At 41.4% G+C, this 13,332-nt stretch overlaps 1 protein-coding gene across 1 annotated transcript in view; it reads left to right on the forward strand.

Moving 5' to 3' along the window:
* Nucleotides 1-13,332, forward strand: part of LOC142850951 (phospholipid-transporting ATPase ABCA3-like) — an 81,469-nt gene that overhangs the window by 63,413 nt on the left and 4,724 nt on the right. The window contains exons 22-28 of the mRNA XM_075974840.1: nt 387-560; nt 5,829-6,007; nt 8,025-8,150; nt 8,362-8,556; nt 10,564-10,751; nt 12,059-12,229; nt 13,131-13,312. Coding sequence (XP_075830955.1) covers nt 387-560; nt 5,829-6,007; nt 8,025-8,150; nt 8,362-8,556; nt 10,564-10,751; nt 12,059-12,229; nt 13,131-13,312 — 1,215 coding nt within the window. The remainder of the gene's footprint in view (nt 1-386; nt 561-5,828; nt 6,008-8,024; nt 8,151-8,361; nt 8,557-10,563; nt 10,752-12,058; nt 12,230-13,130; nt 13,313-13,332) is intronic.

Below are 13,332 nucleotides of genomic sequence, written 5' to 3' on the forward strand. Positions count from 1 at the left end.
AAATTGTCCTCTTACACATGACAACCTTGGATCAACAAACACAAAAACTTGTACTTCTAAAAATGCAATTTACTAAACCAGATTTCAGAAAAGGTAGAAAATTGAAAATATACTATAAGCATCAAATACTTGGTTAAAATTCTTTTTACAGAGGAAATACTAGCCACAGGTACTTCACCAAAAAGACCGTTCAGAATCCTGTAATCATCAGCACAAACTCAAGCTGTAAACGATGCCAAAACCTATTAGCAAGTAACAGACTGCTGTTTAGAGATCACCATCTGGGTTTCAGTTCCCTGTGCTTGGTTTTGATCGTTCCTAGGGGACTTCTCATCCTACAGGTGGTTCGTTTCCTCTTACATAGCCTGTTCTTGACACCCTTCTAGAAATACCACTCACCTTGTCCAACACCACCAAGACGGTCCTGCTCAGCTCGCTGCTGCTCTTCCCCACATACAACCTCGGGAAGTGTATAGGTGACTACACTGTTATTTACCAGAGGAAGATACAGTGCACCCAGAGACAGAATGTTCCCAAATACCTGAACTGTAGCAAAGAAAGTGAGTATATTGGGGATGTCTAAGCCTCTAGGAGATCAGATGCCCAGAGCATGGATGGTGGGAGGTATTTCTTAAACACAAGTCATTTTCACTAGGCAGGCCAGTGACTACTTGGAAAACTGATGTAGGAATATTGGAAGTTGGAGTCTTAAGCTCAAGGTTATCTTAGGCAATTTAGCAAGACTGTCATAAAGTAAGAAGAAGGCTGTGGCTGTAACCCGGTGGCAGCATGCATTTCTGGTTTGCACATGGCCCTAGGTTTGGTGCCCAGTGTGGGGAGATGAGGGCAGCGAATGTGGTATCAAAACCAAAGTTAAGCTTAAAGGCATGTAACCATACAGGAAAAGCAGATCTGCTAGGAATTAGCTGTCTATGAGCTTAACATCTCCACAACAAACTCAAGTTAGGCTTTTTTTTTTTTGTGTGTGTTCACTTAAGAAAACTGACTTTTTGCCTGTGTCACAAAGTCTTTTTTAGTAAGTGTTTATCTATATGTGTGAGTGCATATTTACATGCTAATGTTCAGTGGAGGCCAGGGCTTGGCACTTAGTGTCTTCTCTGTCCAGCAACGTCCCTTCTGTCTCTCCTAATGTTGTCCACCTAGCTTTCGCATTCTTGATGTTTTCCTCCTAACTCCATCTTTATTCTTCCTTGTTCTCTCATTCTTGATATCTTCCTTCTCCTTCTCTTTATTCTTTCCCTCACAGCCTATGTACCCCAGAAAAATCTTTCAGGCAATATAAAAATTACAGTGGTTACTGTATATTCTTCAAGTAAATGACTACAATGAATACAAGTAAAAAAAACAGCATATTTTCCATACCCCTTGCATGATTAAACATTTTATGTATTACAGGTGAAAAACAAATCCTCCCTGAGAACCCACATCCATTCATACCCGAGCAATTTGTTATAGACTAACAGAGTGGAAGCAAGCAAGGCATTCTTCTCTGTCAGTTCTTTTCCCGGCAGGCAGGATTTGGCGGTTAGAAAGAGCAGTCACTTCATTACTTATCTTGAAAGGTGATCTTACAAGGAACCTTAAAGGAACTAAGGAACAAAAACTAAGCTTTTATACATAAGAAACAGTCAGTTCTACTTTAAATCTTTAGGGTGCAGATTCACCCATCAAAAGTTTTTTTATATCAGGAGATTGAGGGCAGAAATGGGTACAAGGAATTAATCATCATCTTTGGTCATCAACCAATCCTAACAAGACAGGCACACCAGCTAGTGATAGTTGGGCTGCTTTGTTCTTGTTCCCTGACCCTGAAGAGTTCCTCACTCAACTGTGTGCCTTTCTAAAACTTCAGATTGTCTTCTTGGGCCTTTTACCTGAAAGCTATCTAACAAAAACATCTGTAAGATTTACGACTATCTAACAAAAACATCTGTAAGATTTATGACTATCTAACAAAAACATCTGTAAGATTTACGACTATCTAACAAAAACATCTGTAAGATTTACGACTATCTAACAAAAACATCTGTAAGATTTACGACTATCTAACAAAAACATCTGTAAGATTTACGACTATCTAACAAAAACATCTGTAAGGTTTACTACTGTGTCCTATTACCACTTGTCTTTCCTTCTGTTTGTGGATGTGTATACCTGCATGCATGTTTTGTTTTGTTTTTTGAGACAGGGTTTCTCTGGGTAACAGCCCTGGCTGTCCTGGAACTAGCTCTTGTAGACCAGGCTGGCCTCGAACCCATAGAGATCTGCCTGCCTCTGCCTCCCGAGTGCTGGGATTAAAGGCGTGCACCACCACCACCACCTGGGTTTACTTGTGTGTTTTATTATGCTCCGTGTTGGCAGGTTAACTGTCTAAGATCATAAGAAGAGCTGTTAAGATGTTTATTGGCAATATTTTATTCTCTTTCATGATTAGCATTATTTCAGTGTAACTTAGGGAAATCAACATTTCTCCTACTCATATGGCCTGAACTTAAAGGATTTGTGGTTTGATGGATTGGGAAAGTTTGGGGAAATCCTCACTCTTTGGTGTCCTAGTCATAGTTCCTATTGTCGTGATGAACACCATGACTAAAAGCAAGCTGGGGAAGGAAGGGTTTATTAGTCTTACACTTTCACATAGTTGTCCATTGCTGAAAGAAGTCAGTACATGGACCTGGGGGCAGGAGATGGTGCAGAGGCCATGGAGGAGTGCCGCTTACTGTCACTGTCTCCGTGGCTTGCTCAGCCTGCTTTCTTCTATAAGAAGGACCACTAACCCAAAGATGACACCATCCACAATGGATTGGGCCCTCCACTATCGATCACTAAGGAAATGCCCTACAGCTGAACCTTATGAGGACATTTCTCAATTAAGACTCTGTTGTTTTTCCTCAAGCACATCGGCTATACCTGCTGTTTCAACCAATAATTGTGGCTCCACAGTTACTGGCTGCTTCTCAGGTAGTAACCTGGCAGGCCTTTTATGTCCCGCTGGAGCAGGATCCGCCTCCTGTAGCTGCCACCAAATGTAACTTTTTTACTGAATCTCTATCATTCTATTTATCAGTAAGACTCAGGAGTCAGATGCTAGTGTGAAAACCTGCTAGTTCAGAGAGATTGAGGAGCAACTAGCAGCTGACCTCTTTGCCTGCATCTCAGAAAGCCCTTCTGTTCCACCATACCACATTGTCCCTCCCTATTACTTACCGTGTGTCTCTCCATCTTCCAGACTTCCTCTGACTTTCCATGATTATGATTTCTGTCAACAAGTTGCTGGCTCCATCTCCCGATCCAAGGTTGATTTATTTTAGTTAGCACACATGCAAACTGGGGGTTCACAGTGTATTCAAATATCCCAACAAGGCTCCTTCCTTTCCAATGATCCTAATTTGTGTATATTGACATAAAACTAGACAGCACACTTGGAAAGAAAAAAAAAATTGAGGAAGAAAAACTGTGGTCAGGGCATACTGCATGAAAGAAAAAGAATAACTTGAAAGGCAGAATTGTCTCTTAGAGACTCAAGGTTGTACAAAAGGAAGAAAAATAGCATCAATTAAGAACACTGCAGAGCACAAAGCCCGCCAGGGAATGAGAAGACTGTATCCACTACACTCCCCATCTCACCCCAGAAAGCAGTGAGCGCCTGCTCTTCACTCTACAAAGAGACGTAGCTTCCATACTCCACACACACAAGTGATCATCCCGGATGGACCAGCACCATCCCACAGGATGGCTGCAGTGTTGACAATCTGTGAAACAATCATTCCCAGACAAAAGAAGTCAACGTCATTCAAATGGTATAGAGAGCAAAAAAGGTGCAAAAACAAGACATACAATAAAATGACCTTTAAAAAAAACCATAGAGGCGGTTTATTGGCAAATTATCTTCTGATATCAAAGTATGGAGGTGAAGTAAATGTGGCAAAATACCAATGTTGATACCGGATAGAGGAAGCCATGATTATTTTGATGTTTCTATTTCATTTTCCATTTAAGAATTATAGAAATTATAACATAAGGAGAAAACAGTTTCCATAAGACAACACAGAATGTACAGTTTCAAACTGTTCATATTTAGAATTAATATGTTACTACTTTAAGAATATATAATTGACCCACTTATATCTAGATAAAAATGTATACAATTTCCCCTGGGGTGGAAAAGTGAGAGAGCAGGTAAGTATGTGTGGACCACTTGAAGGGCCTGGGTTCATAGATTCACTATGATGCTATGCCTACAGTGTGTGTGCATGTAGCGTATTAGCTTTGCAATGAATCAAGTGTTTTAAAACCATAATTCTAAAGTGTGAGAAATAAAAAGACTACTAAGAATACTAAATATTATGGTCTCTTTAAAAAATCATAGTTTTCCTAGTAAGTTATTAGATTTTATAATAAATTAATGTAGCAGTTGAATTCAAAATACACAAAAACACAAAGATCCAATTGCATTTACATATGCATTGCAAACATTTATGGACTATGATTCTTGAAAAGGGAAGTTCAGGACCTACAGTGCCTCAGTAGGTAAGGGTACTTGTCACACAAGCCTGGTGACCTGAGTTTAGTCCCTGGGACTCACACAAAGACAGAACAAAGTTGTCTTCTAAGCTCCACACTCATGCTATGTTGTATGTTCATGCGCACACACACATACACACAAGTGCAAACACAAACACATATGCAGGCACTCAATAATTAAAAAGCACCTGGAGGAGTCCCAAGACCTAAAATGGCGCAATCTGTGCAATAAAAGTAGAGTTGTATTATAGGTCAACATGTAGAAAAAGATTATTAGCCTATTTTATATAAAGATGGAAACTCTGATATTTTAATTTTTATTGGTTATATTCAAATGCATTTATCCAAATTTGATATTTCAATGCTCAGTATGGGGAAGTGGGAGAAGGAAGGGGTTTGCAGCAGAGAAAGCTAACAACATGACATCAAACAGGTACTCAAGTTGATGGTGGTAGAACTCATGCACACTAATAATATGTTGAAAGAGCACTTTCCTCCAAGGGCTTCTTCTCCAAAGACCGCAACACCACCATAATCATTAATTAGGAATAAAATTACAGCCAGGAAAATGCAGGGGATGACTGTTAAGGGTGTTGTGTCTGAGATTGGAACATGGGACAGCATTACATTAAAAGCTAAGAAATGTGAATGAATCTGGTACTTTAAAAATAGTAATAATAATCTGGTAGTTTAATAATAATTATAATCTTGTATTTTACAATAATAACATCTGTACACTCATGATAACATGCGGCATACTAATATACCTAATGAATAATAAGGGAGACTGGGTGTAGGGCACAGGGAATTCTCAGTGCCCTCTTTGCAATTATTTTTGGAAGTATATTTTTCAATTATTAAGCTGGGAAAATAGTTCAATCAATAAAGTACCATATAAACATGAAGACCTGAGTTCAATTCTCAAAACCCACATAAAAAAGCCAGGGCTGCAGGCACATGCTTGGAATCTCAGTGCTGGCAAAGTGGAGAAATGTGACTCTCTGGGACTGGCTGTCTTGACTTATTGTTAGACAATCAATACCCATGTTAATATTTATATTCTTACTATGTTACTATACAATCTATTAGTGAGGGTCAGTCTTCAAAGTTTTTCTTTCGAACTGTTTTTTCATAGCGGGATATCACTTCTCAAGCTCTGAGTACTGTGACTAAGCCTAGTCTAATAGCTCCCTTTGTCCTGTTTCTTATTTGGTGTTTTAGTAGTTGTTCATGTCAGTGTTGCGGAAGAGTGTGATACCCCCATTTTCTCCCTCCATCCTCAGATACCGAGAAGAATATCTATTCCTTAAAGGAGCACATGATCGGAAAGTATTTAATTGCTATGACCGTCGCAGGCTTAGTCTTCCTTCTCTTCATTATCTTTTGGGAGAATATTTTTTGGAAATTAAGAACGTTTATCCATCAACACATTTACTTTGGTTTCTTCAAGAAATACAAGACAGTAAGTACTTAAGCATGGAATAAACCAAGAAAACAAAACTGTAGCAGCACTGAAATGAGACAAGGAAAGAAGGTGCTGTATATTGCCACCCCAGATAACAGAGAAAAATAACAGTGTCTATAGGAATGTCCTTCCTTAAAGTCCTGCTGAGGTATTACCTACAATAGACTGCACTCATTTTGATTGTCATGTTGAAGTGCTAGATCTGTCTTTATGAATTATATCTATTACTGACAACTTTCTCTTGCATTCAATTTTTTATATTTATTTTTGTAATTCCCTTTTTCTACTCACTTGCAGCTTTTACTTCTCCTTTGTTAGTCCTGTTTTTTTTTTTTTTTGCAAGCTTAAAGTCATGGCTCTTAAATCTCTCACTGATTCTAATATGAGTATTGAACAATACATACATCAAACCGCACAGGGTGATATGGGTCTATAGCTCCAGCTACTCAGGAGCCTAAGACAAGAGGATCACAAGTTCGGGCCACTCTTGAGCTACAGGGGAGTTCAAGGTCAGCCTAGGTCACTTAGACACTGTCTCAGGAATGACAGGACAGCTAAAGAATGCCTAGGCAAAGGTGGGTGTCCACGAAAGAGAGTAAGCCAAGCCACGGGCAGCTCCAGACACATGGCTTCCTGGTGGAAAAGAGAAGCTTCACCTAAAAGGCAAGTCAGGTGGTGCAACTGAAAACATAGTTCCCGGTAAAATTTGACTCAACTCAGAAGCCTACAGCTTCCACTCCTGGATTTACAAGATGATGGTTGTGATAGAGAGCTCATCCTCAAAGACCTTCTTACGTAGCTAGCCACAAAAAGCACAGCTAGCCTGGAACTCACATTCTCCTGCCTCTACTCCTAGGTGCTGAGATTACCAATGTCTACCACCACACCCATCTAATTCCCTTTTAGTTCTTCAAAGTTTACTTAGGACCACATTTTAAAATGCATTACTACATTTTCTTTTTTGAGACAGGGTCTCAGTATGCAGCCCCAGCTAGCCTGGAACTCACATGTGGACCAGACCTTGAATTTATGGAGAGTGTCTTGCCTCTGCCTCCTAAGTGCTGTGATTAAAGGCACACCTCACCACATCTGGCTCAAAGATTGATTTATTTTTATTCATGTATATGTATGTGCCTGGGTGAATGAATGCATCCCACATGTGAGCAGGAACCTGTGGAGGCAAACAGAGGCATTGAATCCCCTAGAACTGGAATTAGAGATGGTTATGAGTTGCCATGCAGGTCTTAGGAACTGAGCCTGGGTCTTTTACAAGAGCAGTAAGTACTCTTAATTGCTGAGCCATCTTTCCATCCCCATTACCATGTGTTTCTGTTTCCCTAATCTCTTTGGGTTAATTCCATCCTTAGGTCCAAGTGATAAAATAACTTTTCTGCATGATTTTTTTTACTAAAAATAGATTTTTTTTTCTCACATGATATATCCTGATTGCAGTTCCCCTTCCCCTACTCCAAGCTCCTTCCCACTTTCCCTCCTATCCAGATCCACCACCTTCCTGTTTCTCATTAGAAAACAAATGGGTTTTTAAGGGATTATAATACAATACAATACAATACAATACAATACAATACAATACAATACAATACAATACACATAACAAAAACAAACATCAGAATAGGATAAAACAAACAACAGAAGGAAAAGAGTCTAAGGCACAAGAAACAGAAATAGATGAGGAGATCCATCCATTCATGCCCGTAAGTGTTGCAAAGTTTTGAATCATTCTTCAGAGCACACAGATTCATGGTTTCTACCGTGGGAAGAGCTTTTCCCTCTTCTCTGCTCCGCTCCGCACCTTCATTTCTGTGGTGAACCACATGTGTTACTACTGGTTGCGACCTCTGAAATAGCACTCAGCCCCTTGGAGTGGCTCAAAGCATTCGTTTAAACATGTACAATATTATACCTCAGTTAATTTTTCACAAACCCACTACATTGAGGACAGATGCCTCTGAAAAGTTATCCACATGCATGATTCTTGTCTTGAAAAATACAGGATAGAATTTCCAAGGAATTATCTGGGGAATCTGAAGATAAAGATGTAGAAAAGGAGAGAAGGAAAATTCTATACCAGCCTGAAAAGCTTCTGAATTCTCCAGTTCTTATTAAGGAGCTCACCAAGGTAAGAGCATTCCACGGCACCCGTTCTGCCTTCAGCCCTGTTAGGAGCATCTGTGGGTGTCAGTCTCATCGTGGTTCTTCAGAACCTTTGCAAACTCTTGTAGGAACTTCTTGTGACACTCTCCGAGGGTGTGACTACTTTGCCCACAATATCTATTTATGTAACCTACAAATATCCTTTACTAAATTGTGTTTTGTGTGCCTTTTTAAAGATATACTTTAAGTGCCCACTAACTCTGGCTGTGAAAAATATCTCCCTGGCTATCAAAGAGAGGGAGTGCTTTGGATTACTGGGATTCAATGGCGCAGGTAAAACAACTACCTTCCAAATTTTGACTGGAGAACGGACTCCTACCACCGGGGATGTGTTCATTGATGGCATTAGCATCACCAAGAACATCCTAAAGGTAAGCAATTTCAGGCTAAGATGCGAACAGAGTGATGGCTCATAGGATGCAGGCAGTAGGCTGGCGGCTAGGGATAAGACATGGCAATGGTGATAGGCACAGACGTTGATGCTGTGGCTTCTGGAGAGGAAAAAAAATACATTTGTAAAGGCCATAAGAACATAACCTATGAGAAGAGTTTCTTTTGAAACTGTATGAGTAGAAGGCAAGTTCTAACTACAGTGTAGAAGACATGCATTGCACAGGGCTGGAAGGGTGCAAGGCAGCGAAAACGAGCAGAGAATGATCTGCATGCAGTTTGGCTGCAACTGGGGCCTTGATCCATGTCACTGAGAGCTCTAAAACAGGATGGCCTTTCAGAGTGGTTGCAAATCAAAGCAAGACCTCCAGCCTTTGTCTCCTGTGCCGGCCTCCGGCTGCAGGAGCTAGAAAAGATGGGTAATCTCGGGCAGAAGTATGACAAGAGCTTCAAGCAGAAAAGAATGTCAGTTTACCATTCTGGGAGTCAACAGCACGTGTCGGACCCCTGAGGACACAGAAGGGCAATGGAACTGCCCACCTGAGACTGTCAGGACGCAAAGGACATCAGGTGATTTGTCATCGGGAGCAAAACCTGAATTGAGAGTCAACATCATGGTCCTCTGAGAAAAACAGTCCAGCGCCTGCAAGGTGTCAAGAACCATTTTAATACACTGAGAAGATTTTAGGTTGTTACTTCAAACTGAAAGGTTAGACTTATTGTTAACCATGTAGAAACTAGCCCAAACCCAGAGAGGACATTGCTGCTGTCTGTACTTAGTGCATCCTCCTTCAAACCACATCCCTCCGAGTGGCTTGGGCCAATCCCTTCCAGTAATTCACCAGTCACTACTTTAGGACAACTCCGACTATGAGCTCAATGAGACAGAATAATTATAAATACCCCCACACTCTGATTTTACTAAGTCCCATAAACTGAGATATGATGATTTCCATTTTCACTCATCTCTAAATAATTTCTAAGGTATTTTATGGCTCCTTTCACAATCCACCCACTGGCTAATGAGGTGTTCTTGAACTCCTACACCTTTGGAGCACCCACACCCTGTCCTTACAGCAATGCATGTCTATTATGTTTCCTTTTGGGGTTTATTTCTCTATTAATAACTATGTGTCATGTTTCCTTGACTTTCTCCACAAGCTCCTTTAGTTAATTTAGCATCTAAGATGATTCTTCCCAGGTCTTTGCTGAGCAGATTTGCCATCATAACTTTTTTCAGGTTTCCGAGTCTCACTCCCATGACTGAACTGCATTTTCTATTTCATTGTATGCTTGTCATTTTTGCTCAGAACTGGACTGACAATGTGGGAACTCTAGCAATTATAGTTTTCCCCACTCTCTGATGTTGTTTATTGTTTCTAGGGAGGTTAGTTGTTTATTTTCCATCGCTGTGCTTAGAATCAGCATGAGATAGAAGCTGAGGGAAAACATGCTATCCTTAGAAGCATTTTAGCCAGAGAGGATGGGATTTGCACCATGCCAACACTATGAGCACTAATAATCTAGGATCAATATAAATTAATTATTAATCTAAGTTCAAAGCCTTTTTCTCTAGCTGACTAGGCTGTGTGCACCTACTGGAAACACAACCATCATTTCTGAGCTTCTGTTTGCACAGATGAGAGCTGTCTTTGGTTTTGTTCCGCCTCACAAAGGGACAAGCATGTACAGGGCTGTGTAGGTTGGACAATAAAGAAAAGGATCCACATTGGAGCCCCTGATTAATAAGAGGAAGACCTATCGTCTTAACACCGCCAAATTGAGTGGGACCTGGGACTTGTTTTCTGGCTTCTTTTTCCCCATGACGATTAGAACTATACATGAGAACTGGTCATTCCATTAGACTACAATAGACTCACCAGCCATAATTCTGTAGCCCTTCAGACATGGTCTGGAGAACTGCAGACTCCTGCACAGGGTGCTAGATGACTTGAGTTTCTACTTACAACAATTATTATTATTATTAGGTGAGGTCAAAAATCGGCTATTGTCCTCAATTTGATGCTTTGCTGGAATTCATGACCGGTCGGGAAATAATGGTCATGTATGCAAGAATATGGGGAGTCCCTGAGCATCAGATTCAGTCCCATGTGGGCAAGCACTTGAACGCCTTGGATCTAGAGCCCCATGCCAACTACATCATCAGCACCTACAGGTGAGCCATTATTCCATAACTTCTTAACTACTGTTGTCACTGACGCTCATAATGACTAAGCATCCCGTGTTCCTGGTGTTTGACACACGTGAAAGCTGCACCTAAGCTTCTCTGTCACACAATTACCTGAGTGTGTTACCATCTGTCCTAGCTTCATTCTGATGCTGGGATAAAACACTCTGACCAAAAGCAACTTAAGGAGCTGGACGGTGGTGGTGCACGCCTTTAATCCCAGCACTCGGGAGGCAGAGGCAGGCAGATCTCTGTGAGTCAGGGCCAGCCTGGTCTACAAGAGCTAGTTCCAGGACAGGCTCCAAAGCTACAGAGAAACCGGATCTCAGAAAAAAAATAGGAGAGAGATGCCGGGAGGTGGTGACATGCACCTTTTATCTCAGCACTTGGGAGGCAGAGGCAGGCGGATCTCTGTGAGTTCCAGACCAGCCTGGTTTACAAGAGCTAGTTCCTGGACAGGCTCCAAATCTAAATAAAAAAATAGCAACTTAGAGTAGAAAAGGATTCATTTGGCTTCCACTTCCAGGTCAGAGTCCAACATCAAAGGAAGTAAGAAAGTCAGGGTCAAGACCTGGGCAAGATTGTTTACTGTTCCTTGTACCGTTATCTCCACCCAGTGAATTCACTCCTAACCAATGGTGTACAGATAGGATGTAAGGAGGATGCTGCTTGCTCGCTGGCTTGCTAACAGGCTTGAGCTTAGTGACCTTTCTTGTCTACCTCAGGACCTACGTAGATAAGCCCTTTTGAATCAGTTAATAATCAACAGGGTACCTCACAGACAGTCACAAACCCACCTGATAAGAGAAGTTAATTACTGGAGCAGGTGAGATTCAAGGTCACGTCAAGTTGACAGTCAATGCTAAGATGGACACCATCTTACTCTGTTGGGTTTCGGATGCCAGTAACAGTTCCACGTTTCAGAAATAAAACTTCATGTCCTGATTCTATTTGAACTATGACTCTGAAACCTGAATAGGGCATGTGTTCTTCTCCCTACTGTTCCTATGAAATGTAGACCTTCAAATTAGGGTGGCGGTTATGCACCCTAATAACAACTAAACAAATGGAGCCAAAACCACACATGTGAAAGTTTGCCCTTCTACGTTACATATGCATGCACAGATGTTCTTGGCCCTGATGCTTTGTCAAAGCCATGCTGAATCTACACTAGGATGTCTACATCTGGGGTGTTTTGGAATTCTCAGTACTAGGAGTGTCTGTGCTAGGTCTTTCCTGGAGATAACTGATAGATAGATTAATTTCTTCCATGTGTCTCCATCTTTGATCTCAAGTGGAGGAAACAAACGTCGGCTGAGCACTGCTATCGCCACAATGGGAAAGCCTTCCGTTATCTTACTGGATGAGCCATCTACTGGCATGGACCCAAAAGCGCGGCGCCTTCTCTGGAACACAGTGATAAAGATCCGGCAAAGTGGAAAGGCCGTCATTATAACGTCCCACAGGTGTGGCTCTTTGGAAAGCTGGGTTAAAGGTTGGCAAGAATTATGGTAGTTATACTGGCCAATTATTTTGGGGCCAGGGCTTGGTTGAGCGATGAGTTTATTTTTAGAAATTAAGTTTCATATTAATCCTAATAAATGAGATAGCCATGAATCCTCAGTGTGTTTTGAAAGATGAAGTCTAGGTAGAGAACAGGAAGTTAGAGATATGTACATTTGAGGATTTGGTGTTCTGTTACTTTTCCTTTAAAAATGCACACCTCTCGGGGCTTGGGGAGGCAGCTCAGTTAGTAAAGTGTTTGCTATTCACATATTCGGACCTGACTTGAATTCCCAGAGCCCACATACAAAACAAAACAGCTGGGTGTGGGGCTGGAGAGTTAAGAGCAGTTAAGTTGCTCTTCCAGAGGACCCAGGTTCAATTCCCAGCACCCACATTGCAGTTCATGGCCATCTGTAACTCTAGTCCCAGGGAATCCAATGCCTCCTCAGGACTTCATGGGTACGTGCACACATGCATGTGGACACACACACTCCACAGACATACATGCAGGCACAACACCTATACACAGACAACTAAAGTGTAAACTATGTTTAAAGGTGGTTGTGGTGCTGAATGCTTCCAGTTCCAGTGCTGGACAGAAACAGGCAGATCCCTGAGGTTGCTGACGAGGCAGCCTAGCCTAGCCTGAATCAGTGACCTGCGCCCCAGAGCCCAGGAAGAGACAAGGCAGACGGTGCTTAAGGAATGACACTCGAGTTTGACCTCTGGACACCACAATACATTCCCTAACCATGAATTTGGTCATTGGAAAATACAACTTGTAGTTAAGAACAAGATCCTGGCAATGTCCGAATGCACAATGTCTTAGCTTCATGTTGTTCTGCTTCCTTGTTTTGCAAGCGTGGAAGAATGTGAAGCCCTCTGCACAAGGCTCTCCATAATGGTGAAAGGGAAGCTCACGTGCCTGGGCAGCCCTCAGTACCTCAAGAACAAGTTTGGAAATATTTATATTCTGAAGGCCAAGGTCAAGTCTGTGGAAACATTAAAGGATTTTAAAAATCATATCACACTGACATTTCCAGGTATGTTCAGGTATCTCAAT

This window comes from Microtus pennsylvanicus, chromosome 5, assembly GCF_037038515.1.
Source record: "Microtus pennsylvanicus isolate mMicPen1 chromosome 5, mMicPen1.hap1, whole genome shotgun sequence".
Lineage (NCBI taxonomy): Eukaryota > Metazoa > Chordata > Mammalia > Rodentia > Cricetidae > Microtus > Microtus pennsylvanicus.